Source organism: Triticum aestivum, chromosome 7B, assembly GCF_018294505.1.
Source record: "Triticum aestivum cultivar Chinese Spring chromosome 7B, IWGSC CS RefSeq v2.1, whole genome shotgun sequence".
Taxonomy (NCBI): domain Eukaryota; kingdom Viridiplantae; phylum Streptophyta; class Magnoliopsida; order Poales; family Poaceae; genus Triticum; species Triticum aestivum.
Genome location: NC_057813.1, coordinates 272752340 through 272772902, shown reverse-complemented (window position 1 = coordinate 272772902; position 20563 = coordinate 272752340). Strand labels below are relative to the sequence as shown.

At 46.9% G+C, this 20563-nt stretch overlaps 1 protein-coding gene and 1 long non-coding RNA gene across 13 annotated transcripts; both read left to right on the top strand.

Moving 5' to 3' along the window:
- Positions 1-4600: 4600 nt before the first annotated feature.
- LOC123157290 (60S ribosomal protein L36-2-like) lies at positions 4601-5901 on the top strand. Its single transcript, XM_044575550.1, has 2 exons — positions 4601-4869; positions 5853-5901. Exons 1-2 carry the CDS (start codon positions 4616-4618, stop codon positions 5890-5892), a joined length of 294 nt encoding a protein of 97 aa, XP_044431485.1. The 5' UTR covers positions 4601-4615; the 3' UTR covers positions 5893-5901.
- A 6999-nt stretch (positions 5902-12900) lies between these two features.
- On the top strand, positions 12901-19563 carry LOC123157292 (uncharacterized). Of its 12 annotated transcripts, XR_006478908.1 has the most exons (6): positions 12909-13610; positions 13679-13810; positions 14688-16170; positions 16546-18498; positions 18661-18752; positions 19131-19563. It is a non-coding gene; the product is annotated as an uncharacterized lncRNA (long non-coding RNA). The 12 variants fall into 12 exon arrangements; XR_006478913.1 differs by having other exon boundaries at positions 12904-13610; positions 16546-16907; positions 16995-19563; XR_006478912.1 differs by having other exon boundaries at positions 12904-13610; positions 16546-16907; positions 16988-19563.
- Positions 19564-20563: the final 1000 nt, after the last annotated feature.

Genomic DNA, 20563 nt, shown 5'->3' with positions numbered 1-20563 from the left:
ATGTCACTGTTGGACGGTTGATTTCTGAGGTAGAACTGCCCCGAGGTACGAAGGACATCTTGATGGATGATTTCCGCAAACTCCGACTGGATGCGAAAGAATTCTTGTCGGAGGTCCGCGTCCTGGATTGCCGACACGCTCGCGGCCCAATCTTGGAGTTTACTCGGTAGCAGAAGTTGATGATGGTCCCGTACGATCGCCCGCATGTGATGGATGGCGTAGTAGGCACCCTTCTGACCGCCAGGCGGCTGCTTGACGCAGCAGAACGTCGTATTGTGGGAGAACACGTGCTTGCCGTACTTACGAATAGGCCTGGTGAAGGTGCCTCCAGATTGGGCGTAGCCGGGGAGAACATCATCAAGAACCTTCTTGACATTTGTGTAGTCTACGTTCGACTGACGGTCCGGGTCGAAATACGTGGCCATGGAATATTTGGGGCTTAGGAGGATGAGCGTGCAACGTGTGTCACTGCAGAAAACACGGAATGTTAAAAGAAAAACGATCGAAAAGTAAGAATTCATATGTTACGGGCCGGTTGAGGGGAGGACTTACTCGGGAAAGTAAGGCACGAGGAAGTTATCCTTATCTTGGTTTGCCAGAATGACGCCTTCGAGGTAAGAACTCGCGACTTGCCGGTCCCCAGCGCTGCCCAAGATCTTGGCACGCATGTAGAAGGGGTCGACTATCACGATGTCCGGGGTCTTGTCGCGAATGATCCGCATCTCCATACTCAGCGAAAATAGCCGAACGAAGGTGTAGTGCAGCGGATGAAGGTTAAACATAGCAAAGATGTCATCAAACCGCAGGACGATCGTACCCCCGATGTCGCCATCCACAAAGCCCTTGCCCTCTGGCACCTTGGCCACGAAAACCGGGTATGCCACATCCTTCTCTCTGAGACGCCGCTTCTCCAAAGAAAGAACACTGTCGTGCAGACTCCGCATAGCACCGGTTGCAGCATTGAGCATATTTGGTGGTAGCATCGCCCTACCCGCCACATGCACCCTCCTCGAGATATCCTGCGGTGAAGGTGGCCCGTCCTGAGCACGGATCGTACTCGGTGCCGGCTGGCTCGCACCCTTCTTAGTCTTTCTTTTGCGTGCCTTCTTCTTCTCCTGTAATGGGACCGAGTTCTGCTCACAGACCGCCTTCTTGAGTGTGTTGGGGCTGATAATATTTCGCACCTCGCCTATCTGAGGCTCGGTGAAGTCGGCAGCTGGAGGCGTCTCCTGAGAGCTGAACGCCAGACGGCGCCTGTTGCAACTTGGCTTCTCCGCGGTACGAGCTAGATCGCACACGTCTTTTGTTGGGTTTGGTTCTTGAGAAGGAGGCCCCATGAAGTCGCCATCGTACCCATGCTCGGCAAAGTACTGATCGACGTTGCCAAATGTATCATCGTCGTCGTCGTCGTCGTTCTGATCCTGTGCCATATGCATGTTTGGATCCAGTGGCATAGGGATGTCCGGCACCGTTACGGCGGTCTTGCCATGGGGCCGACTTGGCGCCGGCACGACTGGCGGTGTTGTCTTTGGGGTGGTGTCCCCCGCCCCCAAACGAATCTGGCTCTTCGGCCAAAGCAGGGGCCAGCTCAGGCAGGCGCTGAGGGTCATCACGTCATCATCGTCGGCCCCGACGGGTCGAATCGGAGGTAACAAGTCGTCGCAGCCTGGCAGCACCCGAACCAGTTGAACCCTAAACAAGTTGGGTGGCATCTGGGTACCGTGGAACAAGGGGTTGCCCGGTTGAACGATTTTGCCCTTGGCGACATCGACCAACTCGTTGTTCACGAAGTGGAGGAGAGTGCACGGAACGTCGGCGGCGCCCTGCGAAAACATGTAGGGCGTCAGGGATGCCCAGTCAAAGGCAAGGAGATGAAGTCCTCGGCCGAGAGAGGCTTAATTAGTTACCGTGATGATGGCGTCGAGCTCGGCTAATGTCGAGGCACCGCCAACGGCGGGCGTGCAGTTGACGGAGCGGCCGCTTGCTGAAGAGGTGCCGGCCGGCATACACCCGGGTGCATTAAGCTCCCGTGCCGGCGTCGGAGACACCAATGCCGCCTCCGCCGGAGGCACCAATGGCCCCGCCATCGCATTATGCGAGTTGCTGGCCGTGAAGCTAGGAATCGGGGGCGGCCCCTGTTGGCCGCCCGCAATCCACGCACTCAACCCCGAGATCAAGGTAGGCACAAGGGCGGTGATCGTCGCTCCGAGTCGTTGTTCCACTTGCTCTTGGACAATCTCCGGAATCCGCGCCACCTGTGCCTTGAGTTCTTGAACCTCTCGCGCCTGGCTTTCCGAGCTGGTCTTTTTCTCCTTCCGCACACCAGCGGTATAGTATGACCCCCATTTTGTCGACAAGCCTTTGCCGGCCACACGACCAGCTGACGTCGGCTTACTGAGCTTATCCTTGTTCTTCATTATATTCAACCCCCTATTTAGAGTGGTGTCCCAAGGGTTGCTCTGAGTCGACCCCGCGCTACTGCTTTCAGTCGCCTGCGGAAGGAATGTGAACCATTTAGAAATTCGGCTTCATTAATTAGAATGCAACCATATGGAGCTAATTACGCGGGGGTGTATTCCTTACCAGAACAAGCTCAAGCTGCCTGGTCTTCGGATCCGTGGTAAGCTCCTTTGTTTTCGGGTCCTTCTTGTACCGGGCCCTGACAAAGTTCCTGGTCTGCTTGTCACCGTATTTATCGAAGAGGGGCGGTAGGCCTTGCTCGGCACGGTCCGCCTCCTCCTTGTCCCATATAGGCTCCGCCACTCTGTAACCGCCGGGACCGAGTGTGTGTTCCCCTATGTTCAGCTCCCGCATTTGTTTCCCCCACTCACTTGATTGGGAGCTTGCGGTGCTCGAGCAATTGATCTTGAAGTCGTTGTAGTCATCTTCGGTGATCGAAGGATTTTTCTCCTTGATCTTCTCATAACTCTCACCTTTCTCGATCATTCTCTTCACATTGCTTTTCCAAGTAGACAGGGCCTTGCTCATCTTCGTGAGGGCAGCATTGTTCACTTTATTCCCTTTGAGGCTTGTGTTTTCGAATTCAGCGGGGAACTTGTATCGTTCGTGCAGCTTCGTGAAGAGGAGGTGGCGCAAATTCCCCCGGTCAGGATGCCTCAGGTTCTCGGTGTTGATCGAGACGGTGCTCCGGACAATGCACCCGAGCTGAAGCGAGTACCCCTTGACTATTCGTTCGGGCGCCGTTGGATTCCCGTTGGAGTCCACTTCAGTAACTTCCTCCTTGAGGGTGCGGAGCACGATCGGGCGCCGGTCCTTCCGTTGCCTCTTCGGCTGGCTGCTATCTGTGCGTGCGCCGCCATCATCAGTGGTGGCATCCTCGGCGGCACCATCAGTGGTGGCATCAGTGTGGTCATCCTCGGCGGCACCATCCGTGGTCTCAGGATCGGTGGGGAAGGCGGCGGCCTCATACAAGTGAGGTTGTTCCTCCATCTCCTGGGACAGCTCCCAGAATGCCTTGCCGCCCGAACCCCCGGCCTCATCGTTGTGGGCCATGTTTCTCTCTAAATAGAAACAAAGTTTGGTCAAAAAGTTGGTTATTGTCAAGGAACAAGATCATGGTCTCATCATTTAGGGTTTGTCGACACCGAGGCATCCTAAAATCTAAGCTTTTATCATTGAGGGTTTTTCGACGCCAAGGCACCCTAAAAGCCTAACTTTTCATCATTTCGGTTTTTATCGACACCGAGGCACCCTAAAAGCCATGCATTAGTCACAAGTACGCCGGGGCACTTGATCCTACTTAATTAACTACTAAGATACCCCGGCCCATGCATTAGTCACAAGTACCCCATATGTCCTATTTTTAGCAAAGTCATGCTAAAATTCACGGAAAATTTCAGCATGACCTTTGCTGAAAATAGGACATATGGAGTACCCGAATTTGCTGGAACGGAAGTTAATCGACATTCCAGCAAACTCAAGGGCCTCTCGGGTGGACAAGGCAAAAAAGGCCTCCATCACAACATGGAAAATACATTGGCATGTGGACTGGAATGTGGCTTCATTTAACAACAACAGTTTCACACAGAAAACAGAGCTGAATTCATTGAGATATTTGCATTGCTAGCTACATTTCAGTGCCAAATTTCACCAATTTAAGCAAAACTACCGTTTAGCTAGCTACAGTTCAGTGCCATATTTCACTGGATTAAAATAAGCACATACACATAACTGACAGCACACATACACATCACTGATTTAACGAAATTTGCACACAACTCAGTAGCACTTCATCATCATATAAAGTATATTAGCAGCAGTACAAATAAAGAGACATGATCAAAGTACTTCATAATAAACCCAAGCAACTTCATAATAAATCACTAGTCCTACTTATTGATGGTTTCTAAATCATTTATTTGATCGATAACAAATAGCCTTGTCCTGCACAAAATCTTTGTCCTCAGCTGTAAACTGAACTATTGTCAGGTCATGTTGTCAGGTCATGTTGAAAGTAAAATAGGACCTTGCTGTGTTTGGGACCAAATTGTTATTTGGCTATTCTAGCTGGCTTTTTTTAGCGAATTGTAACTTGTGTGAAGCTGAAACAAAGTTAACTTACATGCTCCTATATGCTCAGCTGAATTATTATAACATGTCTATCCAGTTTGCAGTTATTCTTACAATGTTATCTTGGCATATTTTGCAGAAAGGTACCAAGAGGGTGCAATTTGTCAGGAACTTGATTAGGGAGGTTGCTGGATTCGCTCCCTATGAGAAACGTATCACTGAGCTTCTTAAGGTTGGAAAGGACAAGCGTGCACTCAAGGTCGCCAAGAGAAAGCTTGGTACTCACAAGAGAGCAAAGAAGAAGAGAGAGGAGATGTCAAGTGTCCTTAGGAAGATGAGGTGTGTAACCACTCTGACTCACCATTTATATTATGAACATTATTTTTCTGACCATGTTCATTAGGTTTTGCTTGATTGAATTACAGATGGTTGTATGATTATAAGAGTCACACCTGTGTGCGGGATGGTCTCAAGTCAAGTTAACAATATCTGCCAAAACCTAATACAAATGAATCATATGAATAAAAATGATTGATGCAGAATCCAAAATGGCAACTGGCATACATTGCTAGCAAAGTACTATTTCAATTGATCAGAGTTTTGAGTTGGCTCTGTGGCAAAACAATGTTAAGCACGCTTTATAAGCACGCTTTCAGCACTAATTTAAGCTGTTGCCAACTTCTGCAGAACTTAAACTTGGCTTGCTGACTAAATAATACTACCTCCGATCTATAATAAGTGTCGCAGTTTTGAACTAACCCCGGTTCAAAACTGCAATACTTATTTTGGATCGGAGGGAATACTACGTTAAGTTGCCTTCTGCTATTTGATCTCACAACTTTTTCTTCCAAGTACTGAATTTGACTTGTATCATTTGTAAGAATTGTGGACTCTTCATTCCAGCCCCAAATATCTACTGTGTATCATATTTTTTGCTTATGTCACACATTATCTTTATTGGTTAAGCTAAGGAACTCTCCCTTGTGTGCAGAAAAATAGTGCCCATCAGGACCAAAACAATTAAAGCCAGTCAAAAGGATTAGTAGAAATCGAGGCCCTCGCCTGACATGCATCTAGTCGAGGGCATTGGTCGCACGCTCAATTGAAATAGTACTTTGCTAGCAATGTATGTCAAGTTAACAATCGAAGTGCATACAGAAAACACAGAATTAATGCAGAATCCAAAATGCAAAGTGTTCTTTAGGTTTTTCTTTTTTCTGACCATGTTCATGTCTTCTACTTTCAGGCAAAAATAGTTGCAATTCTGTTTTGCTGCAACAGTTGGTATATAAATGACTAAAATGTTCTCACGTGATATGCAGGTCTGCTGGTGGTGGTGGTGCTGGTGACAAGAAGAAATAGAGATGGGGCTCACGGGGGATGCGAGGGGGAGAGGGGGAGAGGAGGAGGGGGAGCTCACGGGGGCGACGAGGTCCGGGTGGTGGTGTGGGTGCTCCGGCGACGGTGGTGTGGACGGGGCGGCGTCCGGGCCACCGGCGACGAGGGCGGCGGGGCGATGGCGAGTCGGCCTGGCCACCGGAGTCGGCCGGGCGAGGTCAACGGCGAGCGCCCCCTCTTCCTCCTCCTTCTCCGTGGGGAAAGCGGCGGGGCGGCGGCGTCGGGAGAGGAGAGGGCGGCGTCGCGGCGTCTCACGGCGTCGGGGCGGCGTCGCGGCGTCGGGGCGGTCGAGGCGGGGGCAGCGGCGTCGGGAGAGGAGAGGAGAGGGGAAGGGGATCGAGGGCGAGGGCGAGAAGGGGATCGAGGGCCGGGGAGGAAAAATATGGATGGGGGCACAATACTAATGGCGCACCACCCCCCGGTGCGCCATAAGTATATCCACACTAATGGCGCACCTCACCCTGGTGCGCCATTAGTATTTTTTTTTGATTTCTGCTCGAGCCAACAGGTTATCTCCCACCTGACCTGATCCACACCAAGTCCCCTCTACTAGCTCGACTGGTCAGTAGCCAGTTCTCACACCAGGAGGTCCTGGGTTCGACTCCCAGGCTCCACAAATTTTTTTTATCATTTAAAAAGCTGTTTGATACTTATTTATGTTTAAATATGTTCAAACTTGTTTAAATAATAACAGTAATATTTTTTTATAAGACAGTAGCATTTAAAAAGCTGTTTGATACTTATTTTTTTATAAGACGGTGCGCGGGGTGCGGGGGGTCGGCGGCGGCGGTTGGGTAGGGGAATCGAGGGTGCGGTGGGTCGGCGGCGGCGGCCGGTGGACTTGGGGGGTGCTCGGCGCCGAGGGGGACCGGATCTGGCGAGGTGGGATAGCGGTCGAGATGGAGGGGGATCGAGGTGGGCTCCACAATTTTTTTTAGCATTTAAAAAGCTGTTTGATACTTATTTGTGTTTAAATATGTTCAAACTTGTTTAAATAATAACAGTAATATTTTTTTATAAGACAGTAGCATTTAAAAAGCTGTTTGATACTAATTTTTTTTATAAGACGGTGCGCGGGGTGCGGGGGGTCGGCGGCGGCGGTTGGGTAGGGGAATCGAGGGTGCGGGGGGTCGGCGGCGGCGGCCGGTGGACTGGGGGGTGCTCGGCGGCGAGGGGGGCCGGATCTGGCAAGGTGGGATAGCGATCGAGATGGAGGGGGATCGAGATCGAGTGTCCATGAAATTTAAAAATATTCATGATAGTTCAAAAAGTACCCATGAAATACAATCGAGAAATGAAGGCTACGATTTAAATACAATCGATCTTAGCTAGCTATCTGTTCACAATCTTCTTGCCCTTCTTTTTCGCAAATGGAGTTCTTCTGTGGAACGGACGTCCTTTAGGTAGGGTGGTCCTGCTTCTTCTTGTGGTGTATGCTGCTACTTCATCATCGTCGTCATGTTCGATCCTCGGGTCGCCGTACTTGTCGAAGTCTTGCTCATTGGCTACTCCATCCATTCCGATGATCTTCCTTTTGCCTCTCCTCACGACAACACGACTGGGCTTTGGCGGGTCGGTAATGAAGAAGCATTGGTCCACTTGGGAAGCCAGTACCCATGGCTCATTTTTCGCGGTGACGTTTGCGCCCGCGGTCTTGGATTTGGCTTCGGGTATAACCATGGTGGTGAAATACCGGTCTTCTTTTATGACGTTCTTGGCCCATCTGACACGGAACATCGGGACCTTCTCTCCAGCGTAGCTCAGCTCCCAGATCTCCTCGATCCTTCCGTAGTATCTGTCCTTGTCGTTACCGGTGTAGGATTCCATCGTTACCCCGGAGTTCTGATAACCATCGCTCTTCATGTCCTTGGCCTCGGTGTAGAATGTGTAGCCGTTGATATCGTACGCCTCATAGGTCATCAGGTTGTGCTCGGCGCCCTGTGACAAGGCGAATATGAGTTGTTCTTCCGCGGAAGAATCCTCATGTAAAGGGTACGACAGAAGCTTATGCTTGAACCAACGCGTGAAACATGAGTTGTGCTCTTTGAGTATATCTCCGTCCGTCCTCTGTTGGCCTCGGTCATTGTACGTCTTTTTAATAAAGGTTTTGTGCTCTACCAACCAAGGATCGACCACGTCTATGTGTTGTAGCGCGACTAGGTTTGCTCTTTCAAAGTCGGCGAGTCGACCCTCGAAGTCGACATGCATTTCGCGGCGACCCTCACGGTGACCCCATCCAGCGAGCCTGCCGAGGTGCCTGTTGACGGGCAGACCAACGGGGTTCTCGATGCCTAGATAATTCGTGCAGTAGGAGATGCACTCTTCGGTCAGAAAGCCCCTGGCTATGCTTCCTTCTGGACGTGACATGTTGCGAACGTATCCTTTGATGACACCATTCATCCTTTCGAACGGCATCATGCTGTGCAGGAACGTCGGCCCGAGTTGGATGATATCCTCCACTATATGGACCAGCAGATGCACCATAACGTCGAAGAATGCGGGCGGGAAGTACATCTCAAGCTCGCATAGTATCACCACGATCTCTTCCTGTAGCCTTCTGAGTTGCCTCACGCCAATCGACTTCCGAGAGATGACGTCGAAGAAGTTGCATAGGCCAAATAGCGTTTCACGGACGTGCGCGTCCATGATCCCACGGATTGCAACTGGAAGTATCTGCGTCATCAGCACGTGACAGTCGTGAGACTTCATCCCGCTGAACTTCTGCTTCGCTGGGTCTAGGTATCTGCTTATCTTCCCCGCGTAACCGTAAGGAAGTTTTACTCCTAGGAGGCAGGTGAAAAACTGCTCGATCTCCTCCTGACTTAGAGTGAAGCACGCGGGAGGGTAGTCATTTCCGGTCTTCTTGGCCTTTTTGCCTTTGCGACGACTTTCTGTGTCCTGCTTCGCCTCATCATCATCATCATCATCATCATCATCATCATCATCATCATCATCATCATATATAGCGTGAAGCTCCTGCCTGATGCCCATTGATTTCAAGTCTGCCCTTGCTTTCGGCCCATCTTTGGTCCTCTCTGGCATGTTGAGCAGGGTACCAAGCAGACTCTCGCACACGTTCTTCGTGATATGCATGACATCAAGGCTGTGAGGCACACGGTGGATCTTCCAGTACGGCAAGTCCCAGAAAACAGACCTCGTTTTCCATACCTTCAGCAGCGGCTCTGGCGCCTTTCGCTTCTTTCCCGGCTCTGGCGCCTTTTGCTTCTTTCCCGGCAGTGGGCAGTCTTTCCAATTTTTCAACAGCTTGTCTATTTCCTCGCCGCTCCTCGTACACGGGCGTTTTCGGGGTTCGGTTTCACCATCGAACAGATCCTTGCGTTTCCTCCACGGGTCATCGTCGCGAAGCCACCTTCGATGTCCCATGAACACGGTTTTCGAAGACCCGGGATCTCTATCTAGCTGGCGATACGTTGTGTCATCCATGCACCTTACGCATCCAGAAAATCCGTGGACTACCTGCCCCGCAAGATATCCGTAACCGAGATAGTCGTGCACCGTCGTGAGCAGTGCGGCTCTCATAGGGAAATATTCTTTCTCTGCGGCGTCCCACGTATTGGCTGGCGTTTTCCACAGCGTGTCAAGCTCCTCTTTCAGCAGCCCCAGATACAGATTGATGTCGTTCCCTGGTTGTTTCGGCCCTTCAATTAGCATACTCATGTGAATGTACTTCCTCTTCATGCACAACCAGGGGGGAAGGTTGTACATCCACACAAACACAGGCCAGGTGCTATGTGTGCTTCTCTGGCTGCCAAACGGATTGACTCCATCGGTGCTCGCGCCCAGCACGATGTTCCTTGGATCGTTCCCAAATTCTGGGTATTCGAAGTTCAATGCTTGCCACTGGCTCGCATCCTTAGGGTGACTCAGCATCTTGTCTTTTTTATCTATCTCCGGATCATTTGCGTCATCTTCTCGCTTCTTCTCCTCCCTATCCGCGTGCCAACGTAGGAGCTTTGCTACCTTAGGATCCGCGAAATACCGCTGCAGACGAGGAGTGATCGGAAAGTACCACACCACTTTTCGAGGAGCTTTCTTCCTCTTCTTGTATCGAGTGACACCGCACACCGGACATATTGTAGACTCCGCGTGCTCGTCCCGATAAATGATGCAATTGTTCATGCACACATGGTATTTCACGTGCGGTAAATCCAGAGGACACACGATTTTCTTCGCCTCCTCCAAACTGGTCGGGCACTTGTTCCCCTTGGGAAGACGTTCGTGCCAGAATGACATGTTCTCGTCGAAGCATGCGTCGGTCATTTTGTGTTTTACCTTCATCTCCAGGGCCATGAGCGTTACTTTCAGGCGGGTATCCTCGGGCCTGCATCCTTCATACAATGGAGTAACCGCGTCTAACTCAAGTTGATCCATCTTGGCTTTCTCTCGGGCGGCAGCTCTTGCGTTATCCGTCTGCTTGAGAAGCAGCTCTTGAATATGAGGGTCCTGCACCCAGCCCATCGATGGTCCAGCGTCGTCTGCTCCGCCGGCATCATCATCTTCATGATCATGCCCGTCGCCTGCTCCGGCATCTTCCTCATCATCATGTCCTGCATCTTCTACATGATGACTGTGTACAGCATCACAGTCGTGATCATCTCCTGGGGATTCTTCGTCTTCTCGCCCGCCCGAGCCGCGGTGGTTGTCTTGCTGCCCTTCCTCATTTCTTGCCCGGCCCGCATGGACGACTTCGTAGTCATCTTCATCACCTTGCCACCGATAGCCATCCATGAAACCACGCAACAGCAGGTGGTCCCGCACCTGCCCGGAATCCGGGTCCGCAATAAGGCTCTTCAGCTTGCATCTTCGACACGGACATCTTATCTCCGTCTCGTTCTTTTGAAGCATCTCGGCCTTCGCGGACCTCAAAAACCTATTCACGATGCCTTCGGTCATCGTGCGGACCATGGTCGCCTGCGGGGTAGAGCAAAACGATATTTTAGAACCAAACAAAAATTTGGCATGACCTTCCCTAAAAATAGGACCAAAAAGAATGCTTAATGCCAAAATTCTCGCCGAAACGGAAATGAATCAACATTCCGGCAAAATATTGGCAACTATCGCATATCAAATACCGGTACACCTCCAAACACAAACACATATGCAACACCACAAACATATGCAACACCACGAACATACATAGATCTAGCTAGGCCGTAAAAAGTGCATGTGCACATTGTTGTAAGGAGAACAACCTAAATATAGCTTCCCCCCTTACTTACCTATTAAAACAAGGTAATTTAACCACTTAATTTGAATGAATCTATGGTGGAAATGAGGTGAAAAAGAGGAGGCACCCGAGACAAGGAGGAGGTGGAGAGAATGAAGTGGGGAGAAAGTGAGTGTGTGGGTAGGAGAGGCTGTCCCAAATATCTTGTTGCTGCCCACTTACTAATGGCGCACCTCTTGCATGGTGCGCCATTAGTACTTACAACTACTAATGGCGCACTTGGGCAGGATGCGCCATTAGTATGTTTGGATAGGCGCACTAGTTCAAAAAAAAATCCTATACTAATGGCGCACCCACTGCCTGGTGCGCCATTAGTAGTTACAACTACTAATGGCGCACTTGGGCAGGATGCGCCATTAGTATGTTTGGATAGGCGCACTAGTTCAAAAAAAAATTCTATACTAATGGCGCACCTGCTGCCTAGTGCGCCATTAGTAGTTACAACTACTAATGGCGCACTTCGCCGGGATGCGCCATTAGTATGTTTGGACAGGCGCACTAGTTAAAAAAAATTGATACTAATGGCGCACCCGTAGCATGGTGCGCCATTAGTTGTTTAAACTCTAATGGCGCATCAGATTGTGGTGCGCCATTAGTATATACTAATGCGCACCATCTTTCTGGTGCGCCATTAGTGTCAATCCCATCTATAGCCATTTTCCTAGTAGTGCTTGATTCAACTAAAGTTGGAGAAACTGACACTTGACAGCCACCTATGTGCAAATCACATCAGTAGAACCAGTCTCGCGTAAGCGTACGCGTAATGTCGGTCCTGGCCGCTTCATCCAACAATACCGCCAAACCAAAGTATGACATCCTGGTAAGCAGTATGACTTGTATCGTCCATAACTCACTTGTGTTCTACTCGTGCATATAACATCTATGCATAAACCTGACCCTGATATCACTGTTAGGGAACGTAGTAATTTTAAAAAATTTCCTACGCACACGCAAGATCATGGTGATACATAGCAACGAGCGGGGAGAGTGAGTCCACATACCCTCATAGACCGAAAGCGGAAGTGTTAGCAGAACGCGGTTAATGTAGTCGTACGTCTTCACGATCCGACCGATACAAGTACCGAACGTACGACACCTCCGAGTTCAACACACGTTCAGCTCGATGATGTCCCACGAACTCCGATACAACAGAGCTTTGCGGGAGAGTTTCGTCAGCACGACGGCGTGATGACGGTGTTGATGATGCTTGCTACGTCTTGAGCTTGAGTTGGTTTTCCTTGAAGAGGAAAGGGTGATGCAACAATAGTAGTGTAAGTATTTCCCTCAGTTTTTGAGAATCAATGTATTAATCCAGTAGAAGGCTCCTCAAAAGTCCCACGCATCTACACAAACAAACAAAGAACTCGCAACCAACGCAATAAAGGGGTTGTCAATCCCTTCACGGCCACTTGCGAAAGTAAGATCTGATAGAGATAGTATAATAAGATAAATATATTTTTGGTATTTTATAATATAGATTGGAAAAGTAAAGATGCAAATAAAACTATATTGAAAGCTTATTTGAAACAAAAAATAGGCTAGCCAACTCACCTCCAGGAGGTTCCCCCGATTCGGTCTTCGTCAGCCGTTCGATCTGCCCATCTAGAGTGTTTGAACCGTTGGATCTTCACCTGCAGTCAAACCTAATTTTACCTCACGGTCATTTTCGTAGTCCAAGGACAAGTGGGCTCACGCCGGGCGCTCGTTGGCTGGGTTGGCTGTTTCGGCGTGCAGGAGGATTTGCACAATCAGCTCGGGCGGTCCGCACCCAATCACCGGTGTCTCGCGGCTCTCGCCCCACCCCAGCCACCAAACGAGGAACCCTAGCCTCCTGTCTCCTTCCCCTCGATCCCCACGAGCCGCTGCACCCCTCCCTCTCCCTTCCGTGCGTGTGCTCGGCCAACGACGCCGCCGTCGCCCTCGGCTCCTCCTCCACCACCTCGCCTTTTTCTCCTCCTTGCCTTCCCATCGCTCGCGCGCATGTCGCCACCGTCGGAGAACAGGACAGTGTGAGTCGCTTCCTCCTTTTCCTCCCGCCGGATCTAAGGCGTGCGGCCGTGGAGGCGAGCCTCTCCGGTGGCGGCGGCAAAGGGTGACCACATGGATCGGTCCCTGCAGGAGAGAGAAGATGGGAGAGAGGGAGAGAAGGAAGGAGAGGAGGGAGGCCCGGCGGCGGACGGGAGAGGGTCACCGACCGGCGCTGGCGAGGTCAGGTGCGACCTGGTGGTTGGTGGCGGCTCGATCCACTCCTGGATCCTTCTTCTTCCACTTCCCCACTGCCTAACACCTAGGAAGAGGGCTGGCCGAGGAAGAGGGCGAGGACGCGGGGATTGAAGAGGGTGTTCCTGCGTTCATCGCCTGGCCAAGGACGAGGACGACGAGGTGGGGTGGAGCTTGTCATCCCTCTGGTTATCACCTTCCTTTCTGCTACTGGGTGAGCTTCTTCTCCCATCTCATCAATGAGAGGTAGTTACAGTAGTTGATGTTTCACCTTGCTCCCAGGCTGAGATGAGGGTTTTCTCCATCGATTGTGGTGGCCTGAGTCAGAGATCGACAGCCAGATGCTTGTGGCTACCACACAAAACGTGCTCTCTTGCTGACCTCGAGGTCCAGACGCAATGGATTGTCTCCAAGGTATCTAGCCCGCTGTTCCTCTTGTTTCAGATCATATGTGTTGGTCTGATGTGTGTGCAAGAGAACAAAATTCGAATTGGGGAAGGGAGCTTTCAGACCAATCTAATTGTCATTCCGTATGCAGATTCTTGTTTTTGCTCTTCTCATATTTTAGGCTGGGTGTATAAGCACTAAGATGGGTGTATTAGCAATGATACAGAGTTAATAATGCCTTGCATTTTGTTTTTAAAGTGTGGATCATTGGAGCTATCATGAAGATAAGCAAGCTGCTGGCTTCAGCAACGTCACATTTTTGTACTGATTAGTGAACTGGCAAGATAGAAAAGTAATTCTTCTACATCCAGATGAATGGAATGGATAGTAGTTCTGCTATGCAGAATGGTAGTGTTTCCTACACGTTCTTTTGTTTGTCATGTATGCCATCACTGAGTATTGTAGAGGATGTAGTAATCTTACACTTTATATGTATGGTTTGCAAGTTAAAGGTCTGCAAAATAATGTGCTAAACTCTTATTTGTGGGCCATGTTAGTTTGCTTGGTTTAAGTTCAGAAGCGACAATACTCTGTCCAACTTGATCTTTGACTTGTTGCTACTGTTTCTAAGCCTTTTCCTTAGCACTGATTTATGTGCTTCAGAGAATGAGCTCACCTTATTCAGTGGATGTGCCAAGTAAAAAATTAGTATCTGAGCAATTAGTACTGGCAGTCCTTCCTTTTGCCTGCTATAACCACATGGTGCCATTATGTGCTTCTGTGTGTGGTTAGCTACCAAATTTCAGTTAACCATGCTTTTGAGTATAATCTGGGGACTACTTTCTGAAAATTGGTAGAATGTGTGATTAACTGATGTGCGTCATTTCTTTTGGTCACCAAGTAGGTGTTTCTCCGACCAGCAACAACAAAACTCCACACTTTCTCAATTGCGCTGTGATTGGTTCATGTCCACCAAGGCCGTTGCATTGGTCGTGGTACTCGGCTTCCTTTGGGTTTGCTTGCTGTCGAGGAAGAAGAAAGGTGTGAACTATGTGAAAATGGACAAACCCACTGCCCCAGATGGTAATGAAAAAACTGACACCAACTAGCTCACTCTATAAATTTTGTATAGGCTAAAGCTAACTACGTATCTGCACCACGATTGCTCGCTGGGGATATAGATGTATTCCTAACATCAGGTTATTACCACACCATAGCAGCTGCTCGCTGGGAATATAGATATATATTTCATTTTGCAGGTTTGAAACAAGCTGGTTCCTTTATATGAAATTGTTTATTCATGATTTGTTAATGTAGAAATCATTTCATTAATAGTTTTGTATGGTCCGTGTGATTCATGCTGCAATGATTTTCTTCACTCGGTTAATCGTGTAGTAATTAGACGGTGTAGTACTATGGCGGTGGTATACTGATATCGTGTAGTAATCGATGCTCTGTTCATGGCTTTTTTCTTATTTTATCCTTCTTTGCTTTTTTTCCTTTCCTGCAAGAAGATGTCGAGTCATGTAATATGTTCAAAGAAGAGAGAATCTGCATTTTATGAATCCTTTCTTCTTTCTTCATTGTTACTTCAAGTTAGTGAATTCATTTAAGTTGTATTGAGCAGCTTCATGTGCATGGTGTCTTCATCTACACATCTTATTCAGTCACGAGGCCAGTAAGATCTTTTGCCTTTTAGAAAAAGGGAGATGCCATTTAGACCTTACTCTTCCAACTTGATCTTTAACATGCTAGCATTTTCCCAAGCATTTTTTATTTGCTTCAGAGAATGAGCTCACCTTATTCAGTGGATGTGCCAAGTAAAAAAATTAGAAACTGAACAATTAGTTCCACTCTTAAATTTTGTACAACGGTCCAAATTATCCAATAAATCATTTGTTAGCAGGGTCTAATTATAGAAGTTGAACCAGTTGTTCCAAATTACAATGTGTGACTTATTCCATTTGTTTATCCTTTTGTCCTTTTAATCAAGAACAATGTTTAGAGCTTACATGGTTGTCCAAATTTAGTTCTGTAAAAGAGGACTATTGATATCATGCAATGATCAGTGCAGATTAGGATAGTTATAGAGTTCTTCCTCAGTTTTCATTGAGCAAAGATTGAATCTGTATGATTTTTTCTAATACCAAGTAAATCTTGGTCTGCATTCTGTTAGTTTTCCTACTGAGTTTTTTTTGGCTATTTTCATTTAAATTGGTAGCTGATGTGAAAAAGTATGTGTTGACATGCATGTAACCAAATCATGAATTAATGTGAGATACTACATATACTTGCCTATCTCTTTCCAGAAGCACAACCCTCTTGATCCAACTAGGAACATCAAAACCAAATGGGAAATCATTGAGTGGACTTCAGATGTCCATGCTGTGAGTACACCATTAGTATCTGAATCTACTTTGTATAATTAAGACACACTTTCTACATATCGCTGCTATATTGATACCATGTGATCACTTAACATGAGTGTGACTAGGCTATTTTCTTGCCTAACTGTGTGATTGCATGTAGTAATGCATGGCTTCTCTATTTAAATGAAGAGTTGTGTTTATCATAATAATTATATACCACAGACTTGTTTCTTTCTGTTTATGTAATAATGCAGTTCGTCTTCTACCATATGTTTTCTTTGTTACATGTCTTCTAATTGTTCATCTTTTTTTCTCTTTCCACGACAAAATAACTTTGCATTTGGCGTAACAAAATAACTTTTTTCTCTTTGTTACATGTCTTCTAATATTTAGTACGACAAGGAGGCAGGGTGGGGGGGGGGGTCGGCCATGGAGGGAGGCTCGCCGGCCGGAGCAGCAGGAACAAGGAGGCGGGGTCGGCTGTGGAAGGGAGGCTAGCCGGCCGGAGCAGCAGGAGCAAGGAGGCGGGGTCGACCGTGGCAACTGGAACAGCTGCTGGTTAGCCTGACACACTGCCTCAGCCATGTCTCCTCTAATGCAGCCCAGACGCTCAAGAGAGGTAGTTGTGCCGTCACTGGTGGCGAGTTCAGCGGCCGCCCCCTCCTCTTCTCTTCGAACCCAGCCCTCTCTTGAGTGTGTCGTGCCCTCTACTACGGTAAAGCACCAGGTCCACGTGAGCTCCTCCTTCAACCCGCGTATGTGATTTCTTCCTTTTCCATGAATGCACACATCTAAAGCGTTTTTTTGGGTTCCCTCATCTAAATTTCTTCTGAAGTGTGCAGATTGTTATTCATTATCTGGGAGGACACTATTCTTTTCAAGGACTCATTAGTCACAGAATATTTAGCTGGCAAGATACAAATTTTATGATTCATCCATCTCTCCAATTCTGACCTTACATATCAACCTGTCTCCATGTACCCTTCTATATCTGGTGCTGCTACTTTTTTTTCCTTACATGGATATATGTATGAGATTTCTTTGTTTAGGTATATTTGTGCCTGAAAGAAGTTTACATCTATTTTCTTGTTAGATGATCCTGAATGAGAATACTTATGAGATCGCATGAATGAGATGTTGACGCCCTGTATGCTCCAAAATTGTATCATTCTTCCCACACAATGGTTAGAATCCCAGTTGTTGAATCACAATAGACAAGACCATATTTCCCATTTTCTATAGTCCAACTAATAATACATATTGAGCCTGGTGATGGTTATTGATATATTGTGATAGTAGTTTCCTGCATTAATTAGTTAATGAGCCACCCTTTCGTTTTCAACTCAAAGTGCTGCAGCAGTTAAATAGATGTGTTCGTGCCATTTAGCCCCAAAATTTAGTTCAGTTCGGCTGTACATCTATTGCCGACCCCTTTTCTTAGTACTGATTGACCTTTATGTGTTAATATTTTTATTGACTTCATTTTTTCCTTTAGTCCTTCCTCTTGGTGTATATTCCTGATTGTGTGAGTTCCTTTCCTGGTATGGTATTTATGATTCAGACCATTCCATAACAAAATGCATATATGGCCTCATGCATGTTTATTGCTTGCCTGTGTATCATTGTGTTCTTATCGGTTGTTTTCTGTGCGTTTCGTAGGATGTGCGATCTCTTCTGCCGCTACGTCTCCATTCGACTCACCAAGGTTTGTTGTTCTCCTTTTTACATGTGTGTGTATTTTACTTTCACTATCTGCTATATCATGATATCTGCCTTCATGATCGTTTAAATATTATTATGGTGTCTGCCATGCTGATCGTTCAAATATTTTGGATACGGCAGGGCATTATGTGGTGTTCTTCTCTTGCTACTTACAGTTCGTGTATGCGTGTGAGCAGGATCTATGCACTTGTTTCCGTTGTTATACTTGTTTTGGAGACTGAGGTAGCTCGGTGTGCTTTGCCGTCGCTTTCGTGTATGTGTGAGGTTGTAGACAACGGTTCTGTTCTTGCTGGTGTAGAACTCGAGCTCCCAGGGGACGGTTCTACTCCAGTGCCATAAAGAGATTTTTTCTGAGCTCGGCTTTGTGTGGTTTTATGAATGGCTATGAGTAGGCTGCTCTACAGGTCTTGCGTATTTTGCAAGGTTTATATGGACTTTTCGTTCATGACAATAACTATGAATGTATGATGGCCTATAGGAGATCTTTCTGTCCAAGAACATTGCGATTTCTTTGATTCCTACTATGCTATTTACTCAGTCTGCAGGCCAGCATATTATTTAGATTCTTTCTAACTACCTTACTTCGAAGCTCAGTACTGGTCTCCTTCAAGCTACAACCCCAAGGTATGTCTTCTGAAACAGAGAACTATAATATGCTTATAACTACTTAATTGCACTCATGTTTGTGTTTCCTTTTGTACCAAATCGCCGTGCCCTGCCGGCTATGCTATATGCCCACATATTTACACATGTCTCCCTCTTCACTGGTTTTCTTTCATGCACCAGGCGAGCTCTGGTGGTCAAGCTGATGCTTCTTCGCCTCCTGTTGAAGAAAAGGATGATAAGGATGTCCGGGCTTGAGTGACCAGGAACAAGTGGTGCTGCTTTTTATGCTGTCCATCTATATATGCATCCCTTCAGTTTGTACAGACAAAACAAATATTCATTTCTGACTAGAACAAAACTTGCAGTTAAGAAACTCTGCTGCTGGAAAGGGAGCTGGGGTACTAAACAGAATATAGATTGAGCCTGCCAGTTCTTTTTAATCCAATGGCCTGTATTTTTTGCAGCAATCGTCTTTTATGTCTGGTTCCCAAAGTTATTAGTTAGCCTGCCTATTTCTCGCCGTTTGATAACCTATATTATAACTATAGAGAATATAGTTTGAGCCTGCCAGTTCTTCTGCCTTGGATATGAAATAATGAGGCAGTTTTAATATTTGTCGTAGATTCACCTGAGTTTATTTTAAACTACAGGATGCATCACTGATGGAGAAATACCTTACAGAATGATGCTGAGCCCCATCTGGATTGGAACCTTTTTGGAGCTGCTTATGCTTGGTGCGGAGCGGGAAGCCTATGATAGCAACAGTATTGGACTCCATAGAACTGGAACTCTATACCTTTCTTATGTAGCTCTTCCTTTTGTTGTCTTCCCTAGAAGGGGATGATGTAGTTTTTCTGAATTACATGTCTCCGCTTTGTTCTACGGCAGATGCTTCTACTCTAGAATGGTAGCAACAATACTGGACTCCACTGAGAACTAGAACACTATACCTTTCTTGTGTAGCTCTTCCTTTCGTAGTCTCTGCTGGAAGGTGCAGATGTAGTTTTCCATTTGTTCTATGACAGATGCTTCTACACTGGAATGGACCTTTTTGGAGATTCAACATGTTTCTGACTTGTACAATATCTTGATGGTAGTACTTGATTTATTGTTTTAGCAAGCGTAATGGCTGATGCTTAAAATGAACAACAATATTTTTTTGCTTGAGAGTGCTTACATATGGCATTGCTTTGTTACAAGATTACAACACTTTTTCCAGTAAATCTGATGGTTCATCTCAGGTGTTGTCCTTAATCAGAGAAGTTTCCTATTTACGCCTAAGTGGTTGCTAAAACCTATTTTTGCCGAGAAAGACAACCTTTTCAAAACACTCTTTGTATAGATTTTGAAAGAAAATTCTATCTTATTTCTTTCAAACCAAGACATGTATTTTTTTTTAAATTAGAATCTATACTTAAGTTAAGTCGTGTATATTCATATCATTATATACGATATTTAAACCATGGATATGTTTTTCATTGCAAACATGGTTTTAGCGTGCTTCTGTGCCATTTGGCGTAACAAAATCAACTAAACCATGTCTTTTTCCTTAGGTTTATTATCCTTTTCCCTCTTTCTTTGCAGGAAAAATATGCATGGCTAGGTTTCTCATCATGATAACCGTCTTTTCAAACTTTCTAAAAAAAATACAACCATGCCAACTTTGCTCTCTCATCATAGTGCCCATATTTTCAAACTGAACATATTCATATTATGCAAAGTTCCCCTTTTCCCGGACTATTATTTAACAATGTAATAAACATGTTTAAAAAATAGCATGATTTAGTTGAAGGTTCTTGCAGCATGAAATTATTTTCATCGACAACATGTCTTGAGCAGGTCTCTGCGCCATTTGGCGCAACAGGTTAACTAGTATGATAAAAGATAGACCCGGGGGCCATATGTTTCACTAGTGCCTTCTCTGAAGATAGCATAAGTATTACTGTGGGTGAACAAATTACTGTCGAGCAATTGATAGAAAAGCGAATAATTATGAGATTATCTAGGCATGATCGTGTATATAGGCATCACGTCTGCGACAAGTAGACCGACTCCTGCCTGCATCTACTACTATTACTCCACA

Coding starts and splice junctions, on each gene's coding strand:
- LOC123157290 (XM_044575550.1), top strand. CDS start 4,616: ATGTCTATCCAGTTTGCAGTTATTCTTACAATGTTATCTTGGCATATT. Junction 4,870..5,852: donor AGTGTCCTTAGGAAGATGAG/GTGTGTAACCAC, acceptor CGTGATATGCAG/GTCTGCTGGTGGTGGTGGTG.